Genomic DNA, 27,841 nt, shown 5'->3' on the forward strand with positions numbered 1-27,841 from the left:
CTTTACACAGACTTTAATTTATTTTTACCACATCACAATCAAGCATGCAACATATAATACACCTTAATCACCTAATGTATTCAATTGATGTAAAGTGTTAGTACCTAATGGAAGAGAGGATGAATCCGGGACAGATGATGTGCATGCGGTTGGCTCCACTGAAGTAGTCTGAGGAGGGCAGATTTGTTTTGAGGGCACTAGTCCTTTGCTGTCAGTCAAAGGGCTGTACACTTTGGAATTATCCTCTGGGCATAAGAAAACATCTACAGGGCCTCTGGCACTTTTCAAGGCGATCTGGTATCCCTGCAGTCATTAATTAAAAGGATACGTGACTCAATACAAAGAAAAGATCAATGTTAAAATTGAAAAAATAATTCTTGTGTGTGATGATTTAACTCTGGTCTAACAACAACCTAGAGTCTATGTTGGGATGATACGGAGTGTAAATGTTCGTTTGGGGCCTAAACGGTGTCAGTCAGTGCAGTTTTGAATCAGATTGGAATATGCATTTAAACTCAAAAGCATAGTCTTCAGGGACAACTTTGCTATGTCAAAGTAAATTGCTCTTTCAAGCCATTAACTAGGCTCCAAAAAATCATTACATGTCTCTGCAGACAGACTGAAGTATTTTTATCTTTGTAACTGGAAAGGGTATTAAAAATACCCTACTGGTTAGTGCTTCGGACATGTAACCAGAGGGTTGACGGTTCGAACCAACCAGTAGGCACGGTTGAAGTGTCCTTGAGCAAGGCACCTAACCCCTCACCGCTCCCCAAGCGCCGCTGTTGTTGCAGACAGCTCACTGCGCCGGGATTAGTGTGTGCTTCACCTCACTGTGTGCTCACTCTGTACTGAGTGTGTTTCACTAATTCACAGATTGGGATAAATGCCAAATTTCCCTCACAGGATCAAGAGTATACTTATACTTATAAATATATTGTAGTCAGTGTATTTATTACCTTGCTTTTCTTCAGGTCGTCACCATCTTGTAAGGAGTCTCTGTTCAAGTTGTATATCAAACTCTCCTTCTTGTGTGTCCAGTAGCTTGTTATTTAATTTGTACTGACTTTCTCCACACAAGATGGCAACGACCGGAAGAAGAGTTAGGTACTAGACTGACTGCACAGTCAGTCATTTTTATACATTTTCATTTTAATTACAAAGGTAGAAATACTTCAGTTTGATTGCAGAGACCTTCTCCATAGTAGCATATACATTCAATTATTGAGTCTAGTTAATGGTTTTGAAGTTAACCCCTAAAGGCTATGCTATATGCTATCAATCAGTGCAGTTTTGATTACGAACACAATAGACATTAACAACTGAATGTCATTTTCATCCTAAAAATGTACACTTGTCTTCCACAATTAGACCCTAGGTTGTTGTTAGACCAGAGTTTCCCTTTAACCCCTCCAGTTTACTTCTCTGAAGTTATCTGAATCATTGCACATTAAGATTTCTCCTGGGGCCGTAATCATAAAGAATTTTAAGGCTAAAAGTAGCTCCTAACTGGTGAATTTAGGAGGAACTCCTAAAAATAATGGGCATGTCACTTGTAACGTTAGAATTCCTAATTTCTTCACTAAGAGTAATTCTTGAAGCATTGTAACCCTAAAAGTAGTCTGGGACAGCTTAGAGGAAGCCGAGAGGACTCCTACCTCATTAAGACCTATTCACAAACAATCCTAAGCCGCTTTTTGTGGCATTTTACGATGCAATGTTTTGAAATACACATGCAGTTACAGGAGTTTTCAATCACAAGGTAATAATTGTGCATTGTAACTAAGGGATGCAATAACGCCACCAACAACAACTAAAACCATTCATTGCATGTAAACTAATGTTACATTTCGTTGTAAATCAAATTAAATTGTTTCTCCTCTTTGCAAACATACGTGTCTTCATACAGATTAATTTCAATGTTGCAAAGCTACTGCATCAATCTACAGTGTATTTCATTATGCTACTAGGCTATTTGCTTTGTCTTACTCTTTATTCATTTATGCTATTTATTCATCATAGCAACGGAGCTCTTATTTTATCTTAGGAGTTGTCATTTTTTCTTCTGAATGGGTTTTAAAAGAAAACTCCTGGCTAAAAACTTTTAGTGCGGTTTAGAAGTACTCCTAGCGGTAAGATCAAATGCTTTGTGAATGCGGCCCCTCACTGGGTTCAGAAAACAACCTTACCTCACTAGGTTCAGAAACATGCAGCTTTGTTTCAGGGGGTGCTTTGATAACCATAACCAGCTGGTCGGTAGGATTCACTACCATGCGTACGTCTTGGCACATAACATAGCCGAGCTTAGTAAAGAATTAAAGAATTCAACATAAAGCATGAAGTAACACTGACATGGGTTTAAAAGTGATACAGACATTTTACCCATACTATATACATCAGCACACATGGGACTTGGGAACAAAACCAAGGGCTGCTTAATCTTCTCCAGAAAATTATCTGTATGCAAAGAACCGCTTATATTGATAGGTGCCCTAGCAACACCTACCTTAGCAACCACTTAAAGGAATTATCCGGAGTAAAATGCACTTTAGATCAATTTACGGATGATTGGGAGTACATACGTTGAGTTGACATCAAAATCATGTCATTCGGATGTGTTTTGAGAAAGTTCGATTTTACAGTTTTTAGTCAAAACTCGTTAGCGTGGAAGTGAGAAGAACATATTATTTCGCTGCTACAAAACGCTATTTTTATACCTCTTCTACAGTTCCAAACAACATTACACTTAAGTGGTAGTGAGTAGAGGGTCCCTAAAGCCAAACTAAAGTATCCCGAGGTCTTTATGTGGTCGGATAGAGAGTCCAGAATGAATTTCATCAGTACCTTTCCGGAAATGTTGCCATCTTTGCTTCCATCTTTAGGGGAAAGTCCGTAGGAGTCGATTGCCAAGTGTGGAGTAACACGCTCTGGAAATTCACAATTTTGTCGCCGTTTAAAAAAAAAAAAAAACATAGTCCAGTCCATACAACTTCATTTCAATTTCAAAAGAAATACTGGACTATGTTTTTTTTTTTTTTTTTTTTAAACGGCGACGAAATTGTGAATTTCCAGAGCGTGTTTCTCAAAACACATCCGAATTACATGATTTTGATGTCAACTCAACGTATGTACTCCCAATCATCCGTAAATTGATCTAAAGTGCATTTTACTCCGGATAATTCCTTTAATTTACCCCAGCAAATTCCTAGCAACCATCTCAATTACCCTAGCAACCACTGCCATATTGTCAACCATAGCAATGGTAAATGTATGGAAGCCAATTGGAAAAGCCGAGTGGAAATCGAATGAAAACAGGCCTTGTGGGTTATGTACAAATCGAAGCACCTTCTGGAGGTTTGGCTTTGTAAAATCGTGCAGTTGATTTTTTTGTTGTTGTCTTATATAGGCTTGTGGAGCTGGATAACAGTAATGACAAATGAGACAAGGCTAATTTCACGTCAGTTAATTATGGACTTGTTGTTAACTGCATTGAATGAGGCCATTGTTTATTAATGGCAAATGGAATAAAAATGACAACATTTTGACACTTAACTTAAGTCATGTTAGACAATGACAGGTTACTACAGTACCAATACCACTGTGATAATGCTGGATGTAACATGGCCTACTTATTTCCTCAATGCCGTCATAGCATAACATTAATTATTTGGATCTGTGTGAAGCAGCGAAGGCACTGGCATGATGACTTCAGGCAAAGTGTCCATTTCTTTGTCAATAAAGTAATAAAGTAGGGCTGTCAAAATAACACGTTCATTTTGATTTATTAATTACAGAAAGAATAATGAGTTAAAAAAACGTTGGTTAATCTCAGTTTGTAGTGACATTTGACCTAGTGCAGTCTGGCTACAGTGACTGAAGGAGGCAGATGAGAAAGCACTGCTTGGTCCTGTGAATGAAGACTATGGGCCCCATCATGACAGTCAAAAGCGCATCGTCACTCGTAAAAAGCTTATTCAAATTTAGTAGGATGTGTCCAGTCCACATTGGGAGGGTTTTCGTTATCAAGCGTCGTTTATGGCGCAACAAAGGTGTTCCTAGGTTTTTAATCAGCCATGGGTGTGTTTGGGGCGTAACATCATTTAAACCAATGAGAATGACATCTGTCATTCCCTTTAACAGCGCAAATCGCGATGTCATATAAATGCATCGGTATTTTGACATTCAACGGCGCATTTGAAGGAGGCTGGTTGCGAGACCGTATGGATTAGTCATTTACACTTAACCATGCATTACTAAAACATAGCATAGCCTTCACGCATTTGCACTCGTCTATTATTTGAACTAATTGGCAAAGTGAAACTAACTTCACCGTGGTGTCAGTCAACGAGTTATATGCAGTAACTTACTTTCACTATTGACTAACAATGGTTTACCATCGAAAACATAGGCTGGAAAAAGCAACACTTTCACTAATATTGTTCAAATGACTGAATAAAACAATATCCTGCAGAGGAGTTGCTTATATCTCGTGACAGTGCGTCTTCAGCTGTGCTCCATACGTGTCTCTCGCCTCTCCCCTAATCACTTTTAAAGCCCCCCTGTGTAAGAAATTCTCCCATCTAGTGGTTAGGAGTTATATAGCAACCAACCTCTCAAGCGCTGCCTCGTTTAGAACTACGGGAGCCGTCACACATCAAAACTGACACTAGTTCTGGAGTCCTAGCACGTTGAAGCATAAACTTCTCTCTGAAAGCGTAACTCTCGCCAAAATGCACCCTAGGGTGTTTTGTGAATGTACACGAGTCAAACTTTCGTTTAAAAGCATAATTATGTCTGAAGCGCCACTTTCAAGCTTGTCCGTGTTGTGGAGTTTTGAATGGGAACTATTTTTTGATACATGATCGCGTCAAAATCGCTATTTTTAAAACACTAATAAGGCTCGACACAGCATGAAGGGGGGAATGGCGGCATCTGGAGGAAAGGAGCGTAGACGTTTGTCTGGTGATCGTGAGCTACAGGCGGTTGGCAACAACTGGACTGTGAATGGTCAGAGGTCAGGAAATGACGGATCAGGAAGTGAGGATGGGGAGATGGATGTTGGACGCGGGAGTTTGGATGAGTGGAAAGTAATCAATAGGAAACGGAAAACTAAAGATAGAGACTTAATCAGATTATAGTGACATTGATAAAGAAATAAAAACGGTGAAAAAGGAGGAAGATGAGTTCAAGGTGTTTATCAAATTGTTACAAGAGGGACTACTTTTAACGAGTGGAGTCCAATCCAACTAACCAAAAGTCTGCATAAAGACATTGGGGAGGTAAGGGCGCTAAACAATTGAGGAATGGTTCTTTACTGGTAATATGTAAAAGTGATGAACAACAACAGAAAGCAATAAAGACAAATAAACTAAATGGACAGCGAAAGTGAAGTGTTCAATGGCATATGACAAAAACTTTGTTAGGGGTGTGATCTCTGGGATTCCTCTAAGTGAGTCAGTGGATTCAGTGAAAGAAAGGAATACAAAATGTTAAAGTAAGGGAAGCAAAGCGACTTAAAACAAGAAGGAATGGAGTTATATGTGACAGTCTATCAGTACTGTTAACTTTTGACTAAGCTAAACCCCAGGAAAAGTCTTGATTGGTTACATGAGCTATGATGTCAAGGTTTACATTCCTCCACCACTGCGGTGTTTTAAATGTCAAAGATATGGGCATGTAGCGGTGATATGCAAGGGCAAACAAAGATGTAGCAAATGTAGTGGGTGAACATGAATATGGAAAGTGTGAAGAAGGGGCAAAACTAAAATGTTGCAACTGTGGAGGAGAACATAGTGCAGCATATGGAGGTTGTGAGGCTAACAAAAGAATGCAGGAGGTACAGCTTTAATTAAAGTAGTCCAAGGGGTTTCCTATGCAGAGGCAACTAAGAAAGTCCCAAGAGGTGTAGGTGTACCGGTAGAAACAATAAAGGATGGGACTAAAGATGTAAAGGAATGTGTAAAGTGTGATCAACTAAAAGAAGATCGTTGATTGTGAGTAAAGGTGATTTTGTGCTCTTCATGGCTGAGATAATCAATTGCTCAGCACAGACCACTAGTAGAACTGAAAGAATTAAAATAATTGTAAAGTCAGCTGAAAAATACCTGGATGCAAAGGGAATGCCTTGGGAAAGAGTAAGAGATATTCTTAATGATGAAACACAACAGTCACAGTCATGGAGTGGGCCTGTATAATGGTTTTAATTATACTTCAGTGGAATGCTAGGAGTTTAATTGCAAACGCCAAGAATTCAAAAAAATATGTTGAAAATTTACAAGAGAAACCTAATATTATTTGTATACAAGAAACCTGGCTAGTGCCTATGTGGGATTTTGTAATAAAGGGGTATGACGCTATAAGAAGGGATAGGGAAATAGGTAAAGGAGGAGGAGTTGTAATTTTTATACAAAGGGGACTTCAGTATAGAGAGGTAAAGAGGGGAATGACTTGGAATACATTGCTACAGAAGTATGGACAAATGAAGATAATGTGACAATTATAAACTTTTATAACCCATGTGGACAAGTGGAGATAAGGCAACTGGAGGATATTTGGAAGGATTTGACAGGGGAGAATTATCTGGTGTGGGGGATTTTAATGCACATAGTACATTATGGGGAGAGAGGGATGATGGGAATGGAAATGTAGTCGAAGAATTTATGGAAGAGAAAGAGTTAGTATGTTTGAATGATGGATCTGGGACTAGAATAGATGTGGCAAGGGGTACAGAGTCAGCAATAGATCTAACTATTGTCACAAAACCATTGCAGATAGATGTGACTGGGAGGTAGTGAGGGAAAAAGCACAGTAGGAAGTGATCATTATCCTATTAGAATTCAGATAGGAGTGGAATTAAGAAATGAACATGACATAAGAGAAAGAGAGATGGATTTTTTAGGAAAAGCAGATTGGGGTGAGTATAGAGAAGTAAGTGATGAATTGTTACTATATATTGATAAAAATCAGGATATTGAGAAATTGTGTAATGAAATTGGCAGTGGAATAATTGTTGCAGCAGGAGTATCAATCCCAAAAACTAAGCCTAAGACGCTAACTAAAAATAGTGCCATGGTGGTCTACAGAATGTAAGGAAGCAATTAAAAAGGTAGAAATAGAGCGTTTAAAGAGTTAAAAGAACACATAATTTTCAGAATTTAGTTCAATATAAAATATCTCAGGCAATAGTTAGGAAAACAATAAGACAAGCTAAAAAAAGATCATTGGAAAAAGTTCTGTGACTCTATTGGTAGAACTACTCCAGTGGAGAGAGTTTGGAATATGATTAAAAAATGAAAGGGAATGGAAGGGAATATGAATTCCCAGTGTTGGTTGAGGGGCAAAGAACGATCACCTTTTTTTTTTCTCAAGGTAATAAATACCTCATTAGAAACAGGTATATTTCCAACTGCTTTTAAAACCGCTGTTGTGAAACCTTTACTTAAAAGTCAAATCTTGACCATACCAATCTGAGCAACTACAGGCCTATATCAAATCTATGGATTTTTTTGAGCAAAGTACTTGAAAAGTTGTTTGTAATCAGTTAAATACCTTCCTCAACGAAAACAGTATCCTTGAAAAATTCCAATCAGGTTTTAGATCAAATCACAGCACAGAAACGGCTCTAGTAAAAATAGTCAATGATCTCAGACTAGCTACCGACTCAAACAAAGTCTCAATCCTTATTCTTCTGGATTTGAGTGCATTTGACACCATTGATCATAGCATCCTAATTCACTTTGCGAAGTGGGTGGGTCTCTCTGATAATGCTCTAAACTGGTTTCAAACCTACATTACTGGCAGAGATTTTTTATATCAGTCTAGGAGATCATGTATCTGAAAAACATGACTTGCCTTTTGGTGTGGCCCAGGGAGCTGCCTTGGTCCCCTGCTATTTTCTCTATATATGCTTCCATTGGGAAGCGTCATAAGTCAGCATAATGTAAACTTCCACAGCTACGCAGATGATACCCAATTGTATCTTTCTGTGGAGCCAACTAACCCAGATGGCCTTTGCTCCCTCACTGCATGCCTAACCTCCATTAATCAGTGGATGAGCAAAAACTTTTTGAAACTAAATGATGACAAAACAGAGGTACTTCTGGTTGGACCAAAACTAAAGCGAGATATTATTCTTAGTAATCTGGGGAACTTGGCACACCAGGTCAAACCAAAAGTAACAAGCCTCGGTGTCATCTTAGATGCAGAGTTAAGTTTTAAGCCCCATATCAGTAAAGTTACTCAGACAGCCTATTTCCACTTGAGAAACATTGCCAAAGTCCTTTTAACTCAACAAGATGCAGAAAAAAAACTAATTAATGCCTTTATCACTAGCAGGTTAGACTACTGCAATGCACTTTTCACTGGTCTTCCCAAAAAAAACATCTAAAGAAATTGGCACTCATACAGAACTCTGCGGCTAGACTTTTAACTAAGACTAAGAAAGAGAACACATCACCCCTGTGTTGGCTGAACTGCACTGGCTCCTATTTCCTATAGAATTGATTTTAAGGTTATGTTAATTATTTACAAAGCTCTGAATGGCATAGCACCTTCATATATCTCTGAGCTTTTAATATCTTATCAACCACAAAGGAAACTTAGATCATCCAATTCTAATCTTTTAATCGTACCCAAAGTGCTCCACAAACAAAGTGGAGAAGCTGCGTTTATCCATTATGCCCCCCAAACTATGGAACACCCTGCCTCTGTACATCAAGCAGGCGAAGTTCAGTAAATATTTTTAAAAGATCTGAAAACATACCTGTACAGGAAAGCTTTTAGTTAACTCATCTTATCCTGTAGACTACATTTTCAGATTATTCTACATCTGCTACTATTGAGGGCTTAGCCAGCCAGAAGCAGATGGGCTCTATTAAGTCAGGTTCTGCTCAAGGTTTCTTCCTGGAATATGGGAGTTTTACCTTGCCACAGTTGCCATATGTGGGGGGGTAAGAGGGTTAAGGCTGCCAGTCTTATGGCGTCATTTTCTATATTTTGATATGTTGCTGAGTATATCATAAACAGCAAAGAAAAGTGATTGATAATGACTGACTGACTATTATTGTGTTACATGCTTCAAATGTAAAGCACTTTGAGCTGCATTCTGTGTATGAAAGGTGCTATACAAATAAAAGCTTTATTATTATTATTATTAGGATCATTGGTGCTTCCTCCCCTCCCTGAAGGACATTTACACCACCCACCTCACCATAGAGGCACCAAAATTGTGAGTGATGCAAGTCACCCGCCACAATCTGTTTGATCTACTGCCCTCTGGGAAGAGGTACAGAAGCCTTTTCCTCCCCGCACTACCAGACTCACCAACAGCTTCATACACCAAGCTGTAAGGATGCTGAACTCTCTCCCTCCTCCCCCTCCACCCTCAGCTACATAACATCCTGGACATTGGACCCACAATGGCGCCTGCACTACTCCACCTGCACACTTGAACACTTGCACACTTGTACACTTTACAACTTGTGTTGTTGTCCTGAAAACACAACACTTCTGCTGCTCTTACATAACTTGCACCACTATGCCATTTTCTTCTTTATTACTTAGGTCAAACAGTATTTTATAGTATTTTACAGTATTTGCACTAGTATTTTATTGACTGTCTATGCACAATTTGGACAAAATTTTGCTGCTCTTATTTTTTTCATTATTATATGTGCCCTCTTATTTACTTATTTACTTACTTTTTGTTTACTTGAATGTTATGTTTGTCTGCGGACTTAAAATTGGTCAAATATGTCTTGTCTTCACCGTGGGATAGTGAGAAACGTAATTCGATCTCTTTGTATGTCTGGAACATGTGAAGAAATTGACAATAAAGCTGACTTTGACTTTGACTTTGATTATTATTATTATTATTATTATTATTATAATAATAAGGAAAAAGAGAGGTTATGGCTAAAACATTAGCCAAGGTGCACAGCTCAGGAATTTAAATCAAGAAGAAAAAAGAGGTAGAGAAGTTACAATGAAAAAAATATCGAATGTGTTTGACATTGAGGATAGCTTAAGAAGGGGTATTGGATGTGTTATTTACTGAAATCTGAACCCAATAAGGCATTAAGTAAATTAGGTAAGTCATCTCCAGGGATGGATAAAATCTGCTATTCCATGTTGGAGAACTTAAGTGATAAGGGAAGGAAGTTTTGTTAAGTCTTTATAATAAAGTATGGATAGATGGCTGTATTCCTAGAACATGGAAGGAGTCTATAATTATTCCTATTAGGAAACCTGGGAAAATATCCTAAAATAGCAATTAACTATAGACCTATTGCATTAACATCCCAGATGGGAAAAACTATGGAAGGGGATGATTAATGACAGGCTTACATATTGGGTTGAAACGAAAGGATTAATGAGTCATTATACAAAGTGGTTTCAGGAAAGGTAGAGGCAAACCATGGATCCCATTGTATGCCTTGAAGATACAATAAGGAAGGCTCAAGTGAACAAAGAAAATGTAGTGGCAGTGTTTTTGACATTGAGAAGGCATATGATATGTTGTGGAAAGAAGGTATACTGATAAAGGTTAAAAATATGGGAATAAAGGGACGGATGTTCCAATGGATTAAAGGGTTTTGTCTAATAGAACAATTCAAATTAAAATAAATGGAGAATTAAGTGAGCAATACAGTGTGGAAAATGGTGTCCCACAAGGAAGTATTGTTAGTCCACTATTATTTTCAATAATGATTGATGATATTTTAAAGACATACAAAATTCAGTTGGGGTGGCATTGTTTGCATATGATGGAGCAATGTGGAAAAAAGGAAGAAATATAGATTTTGTGGTGGGTAAGATGCAACAGGCAGTGAACAGAGTCCAAGAATGGGCCCCCTTCAATGGGGGGTTTAGGATCTCCAATAGATAAAACAAAGACTTTATTCTTCTCTAGGGAAGAAAATAAAATGTAGATGTTAAAATCAAATTATCTGGGGCAGATTTAGAAAAGTGGAATTCTTCAAATATTTAGGAATGTGGTTTGACAAGCGGTTGCTTGGACAATGCATACAAAAAAAAATATTGAGAAATGCAAGAAAGTGTTGAATGTGATGAGGTGTCTGCGTGGAGTTGAATGGGAGCAAGTAGACCTGCTTTAAAAAAGCCATTTATACAGGGCTGATGAGATCTGTATTTGACTATGGGTGTGTAGTGTATGGGTCTGCTGCTAAAACATCACTGAAGAAACTAGATGTAATTCAGAACCAAGGTTTGAAGCTATGCTGTGGGGCAATTAAGACTACCAGTGGCAGCAGTCCAGGTAGAGATGGAGAGATGCCTCTCTATCTTAGAAGAGACCAGCTGTCTCTTGTGTATTGGACAAATCTAAGGGGTCATAGTGAAAAACACATGAGTCAATCAGTTTTATGGCAGTGTCAAGAGAGAGAGAGTTACCTTATGAAAAGTTTTGGTTGGACAATAAAACAAAAGGTAATAAATAAGGGAATCAGTGCTCTTGAAATGAGCCCTACAGTGGCATATCCTGTTGTTCCTCCTTGGCTGATGTCAGAGGTTCCAGTAGACTTGGGCTTATTAGAGGAAAAAAAAAGGATGTTGAAGTGGATCATTACAGGGTCCAGAGTTACATTGCGAGCAAATATAAAGAAGCAGTCATTTTATATACTGATGCATCTAAGCAGACTGATAAGAAAATGGGAGTTGCTTATGTTATCCCTCAATTAAACATTGAATCTGGAAAGAGAATCAATGATGATTTAGCTGTATACACAGCAGAAATTATAGGAATATGGATGGCCTTATTGTGGGTAGAGAGCAATAGACCTAAGCAAGCTGTGATTGCGTCAGCTCAGCTTTAATAAGCCTTAAACGTTGTCACTCTGAGTCTAGACAGGACATAGTATATGAAGTAATGCAATTAGCCAACAATCTGCTTAAGTCTGGTATTAGTACTACATTTATATGGGTACCAGCTCATATAGGTGTAGGAGGTAATGAATTAGCAGATAAATGTGCAAAGAAAGCAGCAGGGAAGTCTGATATAGAGTTGAATATTAAATACAGCAAAGCTGAAGTCAAAAGTATAATCAAAGCTAAAATAAATGAAAAATGGCAATTTGTATGGGATAACGAACAGTCTGGAAGACACCTGCATAGTATTCAAGGAAAGGTGGGGAGGAGCAGGAATACATGCAGAAGCAAGCAAGAAGAAGATGTGGTGTCCAGAATGAGGCTAGGACATACAGGATTAAACAGAACATTAGTTACCATGAAAAAGCATGTTGATGGAATGTGTGAATATTGTAATAGTCAAGAGACCATAGAGCATGTAATTATGTTTTGTCCTGAGTACCATCAAGCCAGACAAAGATTTATCTCACAACTTGGTGAAATCCAGATGACATTAAATTTGAATGATATACTGCAAAGAGAATCAGGTGAAATTTGTTTTTCCTTTTTGTTTTCTTTTTTGAAGGTAACTGGGTTATTTAAAAGAATTTAGGAAAGTGTAGGATGACCATTTGATCCACACTCCAGTCCAGATGGTGGCGGTAATGCACCAAAAAGCTGGTTGCCAACCGCCATATAAAAAAGAAGAAGAAGAAGAAGAAGAAGACACAGCATGAAACTTCGATCGAAGTATCATCAAAGATTGTTAAGGCGGAGCAAGATACTTCGTCGTAGTTCATGTCTATGGGCGCGAAATGGGGATCGAATCCTGTCTGCATAAAGAGGCGGTCGATGACGATTGATGGCGTCACGTTGCAACCGCCAACAGCAGCTGCATAAATAACCGGCGCACACCTGATATAAGGTTGATTTTCTCCAGACTGGAATGCTCAAAATGCTAAAATGTACCTGAAATGTTCAGAAGGGTTTGAGGATCATGAAAACGCGTGCCCAAATTCACATTCCTAACTCTATAGAACCAAGACCTTAGCATATGTGGTGAAATTCTGAGCTATGCCCATAGACTTCAATGGAGCAGTCGCTGCCTCTGCTCTGCATAAAGGGGATTTTGACCCCCTCGTGCGATCCGGGTTCCCGGAAGTGGCTCCTGATGAAACATCTTGCTCCGCCTTAACAATCTTTAGAATCATCAGTGTCTCTACACATGAACTCGAGCATTGAGAACATTGTTCGTGTACACAGTGTTCACTAAAAGAAAGGTTTTGAACAACTCACTTGGGTTTTGTGCTCGCTGCCAGTCAAGGAGTGAGTTGTCCAAAACCTTTTTTTTTAGTAAACTATGTGTACACTAACAATGTTCTCAATGCTCAAGTTCATGTGTAGAGACACCGATGATACTTCGATTAAAGTTTCACGTTGTGTTGAGCCTTCTTAGTGTTTTAAAATAGCGATTTTGACACATCAAAATAGTAGGCTATACGACTCCCATTCACGAAAGTTTGACTCATTGAGGATGCATTTTGGCGCGAGTTACGCTTGAATAAGCAATAACAACATATTCATAACATTTTGTGTACTATTTTATTGCCATTGCTTGTGTGCAATGCCAATGCAACTCTTTCGGACCGAGCTAGCTAGCTATCGTTAGCACAGTAAACGGAAAGTGAATGGGAACGGCTAGTAGGCTACTGCAGCTAAGGACTTTGGTCAGACCTCTCAAGTCTCACGCATTGAGCGTGAGACACACGCATTTCAATGACTTCACACGCTCACACGCCACACATGGCATTTCTCACTCCGAGAAATTATTAACTTGCCCGCACAGCTATTTCTAAGCGCTATATTTTACAAACGTAAATACACAACGTTGCTGTCTGTGCGCTCATTCAGTTCAGAGAGCTGCTGTTCAGTTACTAACCTATCGGCCAATCAGAAAATAGGATTTCTCAACCAATCAGGAAATAGTTTTGTTTTGATGTGGGTCCGCAACGTGGAGACTGCTGGTCGCTGGAGTCGTGGAGGAAATTAGGCCCGTGCTTCGTCTGATAATTTGCTGCGCAGTTGATCAAGATACCCCGGACCGACAAAAAAAGAAAACAAACGTTTATGCTATCGATGTCATTAAACATGGAGCCATACAATAAAGTGGTGGTATGAGCGTTCATTCAATGCAGGCGTCTGCGCGAGAGAAACTGAAACTAATCGATAACGTTGGTATCAAAGCTCCGCTTCATCCTGTTGAATGCTATTTAATTGTTTAACGACACTTATCAGAACAACGTTGATTTTTGGAACTTCCATAGAAACAGAGCAGAGACTGTATAATACACTGTATAGCACTGAGTATTGATTCAAATTTGAATATAACGTGGCCAAAAGCTATTGTAGCCTTCTTTCTATCTGTTAAAGATCAACAGATCAGTGATTTACGCCTATCTGCTCGCCAAAAAAGCTGGTATTGTGTTTCCTGAATCCTTACATTCAGGCATTCAAATTAAACTATTTTTTTTCCTCCATTTCCTACCAATGTATGATGCTTGCATGAGGGAAACATCCCAAAACAATAGCACCCATATAATTGTTGCTGTTTTGAGAAGTATTTATTTTCTTATGCAAGCATCATGCAACCATGCAAAAGCAATGAAACTAATTATATCTTACATTAGTAAAGCAGTCCTCTGATGTGCATGTCACAAAACATTTAAGTGAATGTGCATGTATAACAATATAGGCATAATAATGATTGTGATAATGATAATGACAATTTGATTTGGAGGAGTGGGGTTGGAATGCGTGTAGATGAGCCCTATGACCCCAAAGTCTGCCATGACTGGGCCTCAGGTCAAAGAAGTTTGAGAAAGGCTGGTCTACATAACCTGCATCAGATTGAGGTTTGCAGTGATGCGCCTGAAGGCACGGGTTGAGGACCCAGTCAGTTACGTCACAATATGCACATTTGTTTAAATTCATACCTACATATGAACAAAATTGTACTTTTTTTTACTTTGAATCTTGAAAAAAAAAATATTGACCTACCTACCGACCCATGACCATCATGACTGTGAAAATGGCTGACATTGAACCACAGTGCTTTAAATGGGAGCCCCCAGTATTAGTCATCAAGGCATCAAAATCTGCTACAACATCACTCATAAACACACACACACACACACACGGACAGAACCACCACTGTTCAAGAGACCATTTTGGGGCTAAATGTGTTTTTTCTCATTTGGTTGTTTTCTGTTTGTTTAGAGCAGAATGAGCCACTGCTGTTCAAAGGGCCCATTTGGGTGAAATTATTATTATAATTTATGATTATTATTTATTATAGGGTTCTAGAATAAATAAAACAGTGTGTTTGAAATAATGGAATTTGTGCTCTCTCGTGAAGCTTGGTCGATGGGACATGGGGAGGGTGGGTCTGTTGATCGGGGGGAAGTGGTGTGGCGCCACGAGTAGTTCAAGCAGACGTAGGACTTTCATGTACTTCGATCAGGGGGGAAGGGGGCATGGCACTGTGCCAATGCCACGCCCCCTCCCCCCTGAGAAACAAAGTCTCACTCCTTGCAAACTTCAAAACTTGAGAGCCCTGACTTTGGTTAAACTATATTGTTGCAAACTAAACTGAAATAACACGTTCAGCAACTTTGTGGTCTATTAGTCCTAGCATAACTATGTAAGGTTAGGTTGTCAACTGTCTCTGGGTCTAGAAACTAGAGATCAAGTGAGTTGGTGACAGATCATGAACAAAGTTATTTCTCTTTATTTATTTCGTTGGAAAATACAATGTCAATGTCGGACTGTTAGGAAGATATGACTTGTAGAAAATGGGCTCAGAACTTACATTGCTAAATGTAGGGAAATTCTGCAGATGAATCCAAGCTAATGTTTTTCTATGCATCCAGGCGCCAAAGACTGAGCTGTATTCGTGTTATGTCCCTTTGCTGGCCACGGTATTTTAACATGGCGCATGTACACGGCTAGTCGCCCCTGTGCTATGTAGATTTAAATGAGGATTTCTAAGCCAATAGGTATGCTTCGAATTGGTGGTGGTCATAATTAAACATGAATGAGGCCACATTTATGAATGGTAAATGTTGATTTAGTTAACAAACAACTGAAAACGTTACACAGGGGGGCTTTAACTGTCATTACCAATTTGCAAATGCATTGTGATATGTATTTCGTAACTCGAAACTCGTTTCATATCTTTATTCTAATTATGTTTCCCATTGTAATGCATGGACGTGCGCTGGTGTTCGTTCATGGATGATAGAAGGATGGTGCGTGCACCTGCCAATATGACTGTTGACAATGCGCTCTTAAAATAACATACAGTATAAACAACTCGCCATAAACTTCTGACCAGGTGTACAATAGTGATTTTTAGACAATGCGCCAGGCCACTCCCTAGGTTTTTAATTACCACACCCCTGGGCGCATTGTTTAAAAAATAAACGTGCAAGATAAGGAATTAAACTTTGCGTTGGGTGGAATACGAGTTTTACGCCATGCGTCAGAGTGCAAAATACAGCCCTAAGTCATTTAGACTATGTTTAAAAAACTCCCAGACCACTCCTGTTGACAGAGCATCATTCTTTACTATTTCTGCAGGAATTACCGTTGCCTACCATAGGAGGTCGTCCGTCAAGTCTGAAGTATCACCTCAATGCAAAGCAATCCGGAGGTACGAGTTAGCACACCTCTTGATGATAATAATGCCAGCTGCCAACCTTGTCAAAGTTCACTTTGTAAACGTATTGTTTACTTAGCTTACCTTATGACCGACTAAGTAACTAACTAACCCCTAACTCCCTTACTAAATCGAATACAGTGGGCAGTGCTTCGACTTGGCCAGCTTCCCTCGCGGTCCGCGCGGGATCACGCGGCATCAGGCAGGATTACCGGACTTTAATTTTTATTTTTCCAGTGACGCTGCAACGACGCTACAACAATCGGCAGAGGTCTCAAGTGAGCAGGGTGTCTCGTAAAAAGAAATGGAGCTGGAAAACCCTACACAGACTTCACTACAGACTTTAGCAGACTGGTTTAGAAATAATGTAATAGCCAGAAATATGCCTGCCCTGCCCTAATAAAGAAATATTTGGTTAACGGCTAGTGAATCCCTTTTGCAGCCGTGAGAAGCGCCGAGGACAAATTAAACATTCTGGTTTTCTCCGAAAGTGCAACGATGATAGACAGACATCATTTGGACAAAATATAGAGCATATTAACCTCCGTTGCTAAGCCAAATGCCTTCCTGTTACGTCCTGTTATCATGGAGTTACAGGCGATAAACTTTTTTAATAAAATTTTTGATGGTCACAAGTTTACTTCATTAGCGTTTATTTTTTTGATTATTAAAGAGTGATTTTCATTTAAAGGTTTGACTTCGTGCTTGTTCAGAAGAGCATTTAGTGCTCTCCCCAATCCCAGACATTCACATTGCATGTTTGTTTGTAATGGATGCAACCGCGAGATACGCTTGTCATAGGCGCCGATACCGTGGGTGCTCCGTCTCTCGGGCACCCACTGACAACATCGAGCACCCACGTGTGCCAGCTTTTAGTCCCGGCTACATTTACATTCATTTAAAATCAAACATCGCAGTTTATGTTAAATTCAGCATCTCTCATAATGTGATTGGATATGTTGCTGTCAATTCCCTACTTCATATACTAACCACCAATGAGAGTCTCTCATTATGAAAATTCTGACAATTCCCACCTGAAGAATTAACGCAAGGCTTTGTCGGGTCTTCAGCCCCGAATGTTTAAAATGTATATAGCCCTGAAAATCATTTTAAAAGTAGTCTGACAGAGCTTATTGTTTTGTGACACACCTAAACACTGGTACCTCATAGAACGTCTATAACATAGCCTAGGTGGTCGCTTAAACTCACAAAAAAGTAAAGCAGATAGAAAGAACTCGCATAAAATCTAGCCTACAACCGCATGAACAGCTTCATGTGGGGGAGAGCCACACAAGACTGTGCTTTATGATCTTTGGCTTCTGATGGTATCTTGCTAATTCACTGAACTGTATTAGGTGACACAAATGGTATTGCCTTTATCTTATAACTCCTTGTCTGAGCGACTACCAGGCCTATGGTTTTTAAAAGTCAGATGTTCCCTGACGAAGATATTCGAAATTTAAGAATGTTTATTGACTTGAAAAATACACTAATTTTGCAAACTCCCTTCATTCAACCCTTGAAGACATCAGCGGTCTAGTGCGCTATGTAGATCGTTTCATTACCATTTAATTTCTCAGAATTTAGGTCTACTAGGCCTACAATAACGTCATCACCAAATACATCTTTTATTTTTAGTTGATCAACCACAAAGAGTAGCATAGACCTACTGTGCACAGTGCACTGACGACTATAGCAGCCCAAGGTAACCAGTTGTTATAGATGAGAGGCAACCCCTTGTTTCAGATAGCCTGGACAACATGTTACCTGGGTGTTGCCTACATTATTAATTAATGGTAGCCTACAATAGTTAATTGATTCGCGTAACATATTAGTTGGCTGAAAGAGTAGGGAATCAGGGTGGAGAGAGTCACGTGTGTTGTTTTTGCGGATCGAATCCAGTTTAATGCTAGTTTTCAAAACATATATTTTTTTACATGTCTTTTGTCCCAGTGGCTGTAATGTAGCCCGGCTCATGGCGTATGAAAAAACTTCAAACCGCCTAAAACAACTTGTTTGTGAATGTCTGACAACTGCTGCAGCATGCGTGCAAAGGAAACCAGTAGGTGGAGAAACCAGAAGGCACACAACACCGAACGATTTTAAGGCTATTTCGCATAGGCTACTCAATGGTGCTATTTCACACGATTATAGCGACCCCCACTCACCGGGTTAGGTGGAAGGTGTTAATAGATGATTACGTAGCCTACAGTGGACTAGGGCTGTCAAAATTGCTCAAAAAATGACGTTCAATATCCCTCTAAAATGAACACATCTATTCGAATATATTGGAATATCTAGGCTATATTATTTATGATTATGTCAGTGACGCCGCGATCGTGTCATCTGTTTTTAACTTTTTGTATGGTTATTGCTTGACAGGGGGGATCCCAAGCAGCTTTCAGCCTGACACTGATATTCAAAATGTTGAAACTATTTCGGCATAGCCTATAAGCAGTTTAATTAAATGTAATGTTAGTTGTAAACAAACGGGCTACTTGGTGAGGCTTGGCCTCACAGATGCGCTCGTGCCTTAAATGGCAATACAAATCTTCATGATAGGCCTATTAACTGACCGCCCGATTCACGTTGGCTGGGGGGCGGGGGGGGCCATCAGACATTTGTTCCCAAGGGTCTATGAATTGTTAATCCGGCCCTGCCACCAACGAATGCAACTTTCCACCTCTGAGACAGTTTAAAAGAAGTCTAGAGGACTCCTAACTCACTAAGACCTACTTATTGTAGGCTGCGCAAACCACAGGCCTTTTTTTTGGGCAAGCCTGCATTCGAGGCAGGCCTTCTGTTGAAGAATTTTATATAAATCCTGCGCTAACAGTAATCATCCTACCCCCCGATACCACAGCTGTGGATAGTGTGGCATGCTCACGCTTTATGTCTCCTTCTTGCAAACTAGGCCTATAGCCCAACCATTTACGTCTTCAAAAAATAAAAACTTGCCAGATATGCCTTCATATCTTTGGGCTTCATTCAGCATTTTGTTCTTCCACTGGAAATGACTCTTCTACATTTGCTGCCTGCTGCATCCTTTCTGTTTGTATTGTTTAGAAAATGTTTGACGTCTTGAGTTAATGCATTAAACATTGTTTGCTGGTAACCAGCCACAAATAGCCTACAGATTCTTGCGTGCGTAAATTCTCTATTCTCTCCTAAATGTGTCCGTTCTATAGGCTGGCCAAGTCCGTACAGTAAAGTAAGTTTGGACCATGATAGTTTCCAAACTTCAGTAGTCTGGTGGTTAATGACGTTTAGTAGCACGTGAACGGGCACCTTCACATACTTCTGTGGCGCATTGCGTTAAGGCCGGCAGATGCCAGCCGCCGTTGCACAGCAGTTACCAGTCCCCTGTCCAAGAGTTTGAATCTGGGTTGAGATTTTGACAACGATATTGACATCGTTGTTTACCTAAGTTTATATTGTGCAGATCATATTATCAAAATCAGAATCTGCCTTCTTGGCTTCCCCCGTGCACATGGCTGCAAATTAATTTAATTACAAGGATACAAGGAAGTTTATTGTCACATGCATATAGTTACCAAAGAAGTAAGGAAGTAAGAAATGCAGTGAAATTATGTTTATGTATTTTCTGCCTTGGGCATTTTAAAATATGGATGTATGGTGGTTAGAAGTGTAAATATCAATTATAAATATATTTATAATTATTAATTTGCAAACAAATAACTGGCGTCAGTGACGTCTTTGACATGAAGATCCCTGGAACTATGCTTCTACTAGCATTCTACCACAGGTCGAGAGGTGTAGTTGTAACTACACAACTTACGATAGTGGTTTTTATGAACGTTCGTTGCTACTATGGTTTTGGGGAAACACTAACGTAGTGTAACGATGCATTGGACTATGTAAGTTCCAAATATGAATGTAATTCCCGCGCATAAAAGCAGATGTATTTGTTTATTGTACAGAAAAATAAAATGACACGTCAAGCAGTCATTTGACTACATTGCAGTCAAGAAGTAGGGCAAATTAATTTAATAAACCAAAGCATTGGGTCATAGTTGTCTAAGCCTCTATAGCGAAGCCTGTTAAAACGTCGCAGAAGCCTACCCAAGGCTACAGATTAATTCCTGAACAGTTATTTCTCTACTGGCTCAATTATCACACCACTGTTTTGATTTCGTGAAGGCGTTAACCCAACACTGACAATAATGTAGACAGCAAATTTTGATTTCCGTTACCATCGTGTAGTCAAGCCTTTAAGCCATACCCAAAGTAGCCTAAATCGAGGTAAATCGAGCTTTTTTTTTTTCAGAAGAGGCGGCAGGCAGAGCCGATGTACAGTGGCAGAGCCGACGACAGTGGCTGAAAGTGGTACTAAAGCTTCCACGCAGCTTCAGCCTAAATGTCGGCGACTGAAGTGGCCATTTGAAAGTGATGCCCACTGTACATTTTCTTCACACGTTTCTGCAAAACAAAATCTCTTCACAAGTAGTAGTAGTAGTTGAAGGTGGTTACATTTCTTTCCATTCCAATAACTTAACACATTACATTTCCGTTCGTACTTGTACGCTGCTTTTCTTTGTCTCGTTTTTCCTACTGTTTAGTTTCATCTTTTTTTACTCAACTACTGAACTGAACTGCTCTATTTCTTATCCTGGACTGCCAGCTACTGGATAGAAAAGGCAACAACATAGCAATTATGTGAATAAATATAGCCGCAAGCGGCAATGGCGGGCCCGAGCACCTGCGGGCCGCAACCCGTGACATTTCAGAATCATTTACAATGATTCATTTACATCAATTACAAAAGCACCGACGCGGTGCATTTGTAAAATGTACATATTTGATGTTTGTGCTATTTGTTTTTGCATGTTATTTTCTGGCACATTTACTTGCTTGGCCAGGTGGGGGCGCAATGCAAGGCAGGCCCATTGTGTGTCATCATAATCATAATATAAATTAACCTGAGAAATTTAAGATTATTCATTTTAAGCAAAGAACATTTCTGAAACACTTTTTGGCCATATGAGGGCGGTATCGTGTACCGGCGGTACCGTCGGTGCTCGGGCCCTAAAAATCTACAACATGTTTGAATGGCCAAAATAATTCAAATCATGGGGGGTACAGCACAAGTCATTGACAGTGAGTGGAAACTTTAGTCATTTGCACTTATGCTAAAAATCTGACACCAGGCACTATGCTGATGAACTTATAATACAAGAGAGAGATGTTGAAATTTAAAGTCTACAGTGTTGGTTTGGCTCTTCATTGATTCACTCATCTGGCAAAATTGTTTTTAAAATATGTTCATAGCAAAAAATGGATGCATGCAATTACTTTAGATTAATTAATTACATTATTTTTAATTGCTTGACAACCCTATAATAAAGACAACGTTTTAAAAATGCCAAGTGGGGAGAGTTCTCTCCGCTCAAAAATTGGAATAATCAACAATCGATCAATAATCAATAAGCATGTGGTGAGTGCGCAGAAAGAGTGGTTAAGTTGTCTGACGCAAGCAGTCTGGTGAGCGTGCAAACAGAATGTTCATCACTGGGTGAGATCAGCGACCTGTGGCTAAGTTGTTCAACATAAGCACATTTAATTTCAATGGCTGTGGTAGCCTACCCCTGAAATCCAGAGTTCTTGCGAGAGCACAATTTGAATTTGCTCAGCGGGTGACTCTGGCGATGAGTAATGATGCTCATTACCTATACCCATGGAGCCGAGCTGCACCAATCACATCGGTGTATCGGATATAGGCAGGCCAGAGGCTAGCCAAACAGCTGACGACAGCGCTGCAACATCGAAGTCTGGAATCAGTCAGTAAACATCGGTCGTAGTGTTCTCCAATTGCATACAGTGATATTTATGCATGCTTGGTTAATGCATGCTTGGTGCCGCCCCTCGAGTTGGGCCATTTTCATTACTCATAGCCAGACCCTTAATCTTTCGGATTTAGGTATGGATTTTCCAGGCTAGTGGTAGCCTGCTGACACTGAATTTAAGCAATGTAGTCAATGATGTTACACATGCAGTACATAGAAAATGGCACATCACACTAGTCAATCTTTAGCAAGTAGTGGCAGATCAGCTGGCGCAGGAGAATTCTCACATGCGAGAGGCTGAAAGCACAGAGCAGACTACATATGTGACCCTGCAAGGCGAAACCAGTCGCTTTGGTAAAATTTACAAAATTAAGTTATTGTGCTCACATGAACGGCCATTAACTAAGCTTTCCAACGATATGTATATCGAGGGTATTGCAAAAAGTATCACTAAGATAACCACATCCAAAGTTGGCATGGTCCTCCTGTCACGATACGCCAGAAGAGGAGAAAATCACCTTTTTAAGTAAATTATCACATGCGATAGTGTGAGGACACAGCTATTATTAGCCTTACGGTAGCATGACTTTGAAGCGGATGACTGACTATGTCCAGTTTCATCAACCGAGTGAGTGTCTTTTTCTGCCCCCTACTGACGTCATAAGGTGTCACTATAGAATATAATTAATGTATTTCGGGGGAAGTAAGGGAAGAGGAAGTTCTGTGTACACAGCTTGTGTATAGGCCTACTTTTGAATGGAAAACTTCTCCTGGTCCGTAAAATGACGCCAGGATATTTCTAAAAGTGAAAGGCAAGTCTTTCACATTCATATTCGGTATCTGCCAAGAACGATAGAGAGCTGACACATTGAGTAACGAGTAATGAGTCAATTTTAGCTCTACCGTAAAACCTTATAGTGGCGTGGACAAAGGGAATGACTGCTAATGTGTTTAATCTTCACCTAAATAAAGTCAGGGTTTAACAGTCAAAACTTATGTTTATCCGTGAGATTTGTTCACAATATGAAAGTGTAGACTGTATACTGTCGAATTATGCGAAAACGTGAAATTCGACATTTTAACCCGTACGTTTGTTTATCGTGAATTTTTTCAAAATAGCACTGTGCGCAAAGCGACTGGTTTCGCCGCAGGGTCACATATGATCTAGTGATGTCCAGATTGTAAAAGCAGGTGAAGATATTTCCTGAAGCCCAGCTCACACTTAAATATATCTGTTCCATAGATACCATGCTGTCCAGGAGGCAGCTACGCTCCTGGTGGAGTGTGCTCTTAAGCATTTGGGGGGAGACACACTGACGCTTTGTACGCAAGAGTGATGGCACTAGCCAGTGGGAGAGCCTATGTGTAGAAAGCGCAGTTGCAGTACCCTAACCGGGCAAAAATTATGTGGCCAATCCCTGTTGAGGCAGAAAGCAGGTTGCTTGATTATACTGGTCCATGGGGTTGAGGTCAGTGTTTGGTGTTTGGTGTTTTAAGCCCCCAACGTCGTATTCCAAGCAGCGCTGCATGGGAGGCACTAGGGTTAGGCAAGGGTTAGGGTTAAGGTCAGGGTTAGTTTTAATAATTATTATTATGCATATTATGTGTTCTGCCATTTGAATTCTATGGCTTTAGAAACATATGCACTGAAATTTGGCACACTTACTGGGGAAGTGCACTATCTTTTCACTATCATGTCTACACCTTGCGTGCTCCAGCTCCACCATTTTGTATTTCATTGTTTGAAATGTTAGTGCCAGACAAGTGCAAGCAGCGATGAGGAGGCCAAATAACTCAGCAGGGTATACTTGCCATGAAACAATTGGAGACATTTTAGTGTTAAAATATGCAAGAGGAAAATGTATTCAAAAGGATATTTCTTGTTCTGTGGGTCTTCTGTAAGAAGCTGAAGTTGTAAGTCACATTGGCAAATGAGCTCATCCAATTTCCCTTCCACCTCTGTCAGCTGTAATATATCTCTCTGCAGGTGCCGATATCGCATCATGGACTGCCCATCAATGCAGTTTCCACTGAAATGCAAAGGTCTGAGTTAGATATGACATGTGAACATATAGTAGGCAGGCAAAGACTAAATCCACTCACTGATATTACATTACATTACATTACATTTAGCAGACACTTCTTGACCAAAGTGACTTACATATGTCAGCTATATTACAAGGGATCACATTGTCCCCGGAGCAACTTGGGGTTAAGTGCCTTGCTCAAGGGCACAACGGTGGAAGCCGGGAATTGAACCGACAACTTTCTGGCTACTGCACGCTAGCCCATCTCCTTAACCACTACACTACCACTGCCCTGATATATATCTTTCAGTATGCTGCAAGTAAGTGACACAAAAATGTGTTATTAATTATTTGCCATTGTTGGTATCATTGCTGAGATCTATAGTTTTATACTTCAGGGACGGAACTCAATAAAAGTAGCTCATCAAATGGATTGACTAAATATGTGCAAAACATTGTAGTGCTGTATAATATAACGATGGCGGGAATGATGGACATCGCAGGTGGCTGTGAATTGTGCTGTGTGGCTGGCCGCTAAAGCCTTCTTACATGGACAACAAACAAACAATTGATAAGTCCTAGACTCACGGTGAGCCTGCATGCTGTCGGAATCCCTGCTTCTGTCTACAATCATCTCCCTTGCTACCTGGCCCATATCTGGCAGGTATGGAGCCGAGGCCGCCTGGACAAATTGGTCGGGGTTCAAACCGGCAACCCTCCGGTTACAAGTCCTTAGTGCTAACCGGTAGGCCACGACTGCCCCAAGCTGCTGTTTTCTTTTCATAACGAGCACTACGCTTGAATGATTTATGACTAAATGGAACGCACGTTTTTAAGCGCCAGAACTGCTTATCATGTCGTGACAAAGTTTACACCAATCCTCTTCTAATGTATCCTTATGTTGAGATGTCCATTCTCTTTGCCCTAAACATAGGCTATCATTTGTACGCGAAGCATGTTTAAATTAAGGCAGGACACAAGCTATTTTTATTGTTGTAATATTGAATGATTTCATGAATAAAGCTGTTGAAAAATTGTACACAGTGCGTACTGGATTACGGCTGGCGGCGCCACTGCCAAGAGTTAGGCTGCCAAGGCTTCTCCCTTTGTTTTTGAGAACTCTCTCTCATCTCCAGAGACGGATTAAACAGATATTGCCCCCTGTGCACAATATCAACCCCCCCCCCATTATGTCATATTATAACTCAGGTCCACACAGAAATGAATTCCAGCAGCTGTTTAATCTCTCTTTGCTCTCCAAACAGTCTACAGCAGGGGTTCCCAACCTTTTTCATTAAACGGATCGGACAACAGTTGTCATATTTCTGACCGGTAGCAGGGACGTTGACCGTATTTTGTGAGAAGTGGTGCTGATCATATTACAGGGGGTTCGGGGGTGTCGAAATTCTGGCTGTTAAATACACCCTTTTAACGCAGTTTGGAAGGGGCATACAAACTTTAACAGAGCAAGCAGGGCCCGTTTTCTGTCTGACTCAGGTGACGTGAACATTGGCTACCTGCATGATAAGGTTTTCACTTCACTGCTGCTTGACACTACCTTGCATGGAGACATATTTGATCCGAAGCTTCCCTAACCAGAAGCCATGGGTGGATAGAGAAGTGAGAACGGCATTAAAGACACGCACCATGACTTATAATGGGCTTATTTCAGGGGATATGACGGATTACAAAGCAGCATCTTATAGTTTACGTAGAGCTATTAAAGATGCTAAGCGGCGCTATAGAGACAGAGTTGAAGCTGATTTCTTGGAGGGTGATCCAGCACGAGTGTGGAAAGGACTCCGAACCATCACTGGCTTTGAAAGAAAGTCCCCTCCTATGATGAATGTGAGTAAAGCCCTCCCTGATGAACTTAATGCTTTTATGCTCGCTTTGACATGAAAAAACACAGACTATATTGGACTAGCTGCAGCATGTGAAGCAAATGAGGATGCACCTTTCTGTGTCTCTGAGGTCGATGTGAGCAATGCCTTTAGGAGGGTAAATTGTAGAAAAGCTACTGGACCGGATGGAATTTCTAACAGGGTTTTGAAATCCTGCGCTGCTCAGTTAGCTCCTGTGTTCACTTATATCTTTAACACATCATTGGCTCAAGAGACAGTTCCTACTTGCCTCAAGCAGTCTGTTATTGTTCCAGTACCGAAAAACAAAAGTCCATCATGTCTGAATAACTACCGCACTACCGCCCAGTAGCCCTGACGTCTACAGTGATGAAGTGTTTTGAGAAGCTTGTGAAAAACATTATCTGCTCATCCCTCCCTGCCTCCTTCGACCCCCTCCAATTTGCTTACAGAGCCAACAGGTCTACAGAGGATGCCATCTCAAACCTCATGCACACCACCTTAACTCACCTGGAGGAGGGGAATGGGAATTATGTGAGGATGCTGTTCATTGACTTTAGTTCAACACGATAGTACCTCTCACCTTGGTCACAAAGATGAAGGCCTTAGGACTGAACACCACCCTGTGTCACTGGATATTTGACTTCCTCACCAACCGTTCACAAGTGGTTAGAGTGGGGGGTCTGACATCTGACTCATTAACCATCAGCACTGGTGCTCCCCAAGGCTGTGTTTTGAGTCCACTGCTGTACAACATCTACACACATGACTGCAAAGCCAACAGTAGTCATACCTCCATCATCAAGTTTGCAGATGACACAGTGATCTTGGGCCTGATTAGTAACAACAATGAACAGTTCTACTTGGATCAGGTTGATGAGGGTGGCACAGTGGTGTCAATCTAACAGCTTGACACTGAATATCAATAAAACCAAGGAAATGGTAGTGGATTACAGAAGGCAGCAGCAGAACTACAGTTACACCCCACTAATGATCTTTGGGCAACCTGTAGAGAGAGTCACAAGTTTTAAATACCTTGGTGTCCACATTACTGAAGACTTAACATGGACTGTTAACACTCAATATGTTCTGAAGAAGTCCAGACAACGACTCTACTTCCTTCGTCAGCTAAGGAAATTCAAAGTTTCTACATCCATCATGAAGGCCTTCTACACTTCAGCGGTTGAGAGTGTTCTAACTGGTAGCATCATCACCTGGTATGGGAACTCCACAGTTAGAGATTGTAGTACTCTGCAGAGAGTAGTGCGTTCAGCTGAACGCACTACTCCCTGCTCTACAAGATATCTATTCCAGAAGAGTACTCCTAAGAGCAAAAAAGATTCTGAAGGACTCTTCTCATCCTAACAATGGATTATTCCTACCGCTGAAATCAAGAAGACGCTTATGTAGTCACAAAGCCAGAACTGAGAGACTCGGGAGAAGTTTTTATCCCCAGGCCATCCGGAACTCTGAACTCACACTATACTGACTTTGCACACATTCACTCCTCAGCACTCTCAAACATTTCCCAACTCTGAACTCACACTATACTGACTTTGCACTCATTCC

At 40.3% G+C, this 27,841-nt stretch overlaps 1 protein-coding gene across 2 annotated transcripts in view; it reads right to left on the reverse strand.

Moving 5' to 3' along the window:
* e2f1 (E2F transcription factor 1) overlaps positions 1–27,841 on the reverse strand; it is a 145,149-nt gene that overhangs the window by 23,093 nt on the left and 94,215 nt on the right. For both annotated transcript variants that reach the window (XR_007193370.1, XM_048241474.1), the window contains exons 4-6: positions 24,261–24,413; positions 2,190–2,304; positions 105–303 (exon numbers count right to left, since the gene is read on the reverse strand). Coding sequence is in view for 1 of the 2 variants with exons in the window: in XM_048241474.1 (XP_048097431.1) it covers positions 105–303; positions 2,190–2,304; positions 24,261–24,413 (467 nt within the window). In the remaining variant the exon portion in view is untranslated. The remainder of the gene's footprint in view (positions 1–104; positions 304–2,189; positions 2,305–24,260; positions 24,414–27,841) is intronic.

Source organism: Alosa alosa, chromosome 4 (assembly GCF_017589495.1).
Source record: "Alosa alosa isolate M-15738 ecotype Scorff River chromosome 4, AALO_Geno_1.1, whole genome shotgun sequence".
Taxonomy (NCBI): Eukaryota; Metazoa; Chordata; class Actinopteri; order Clupeiformes; family Clupeidae; genus Alosa; species Alosa alosa.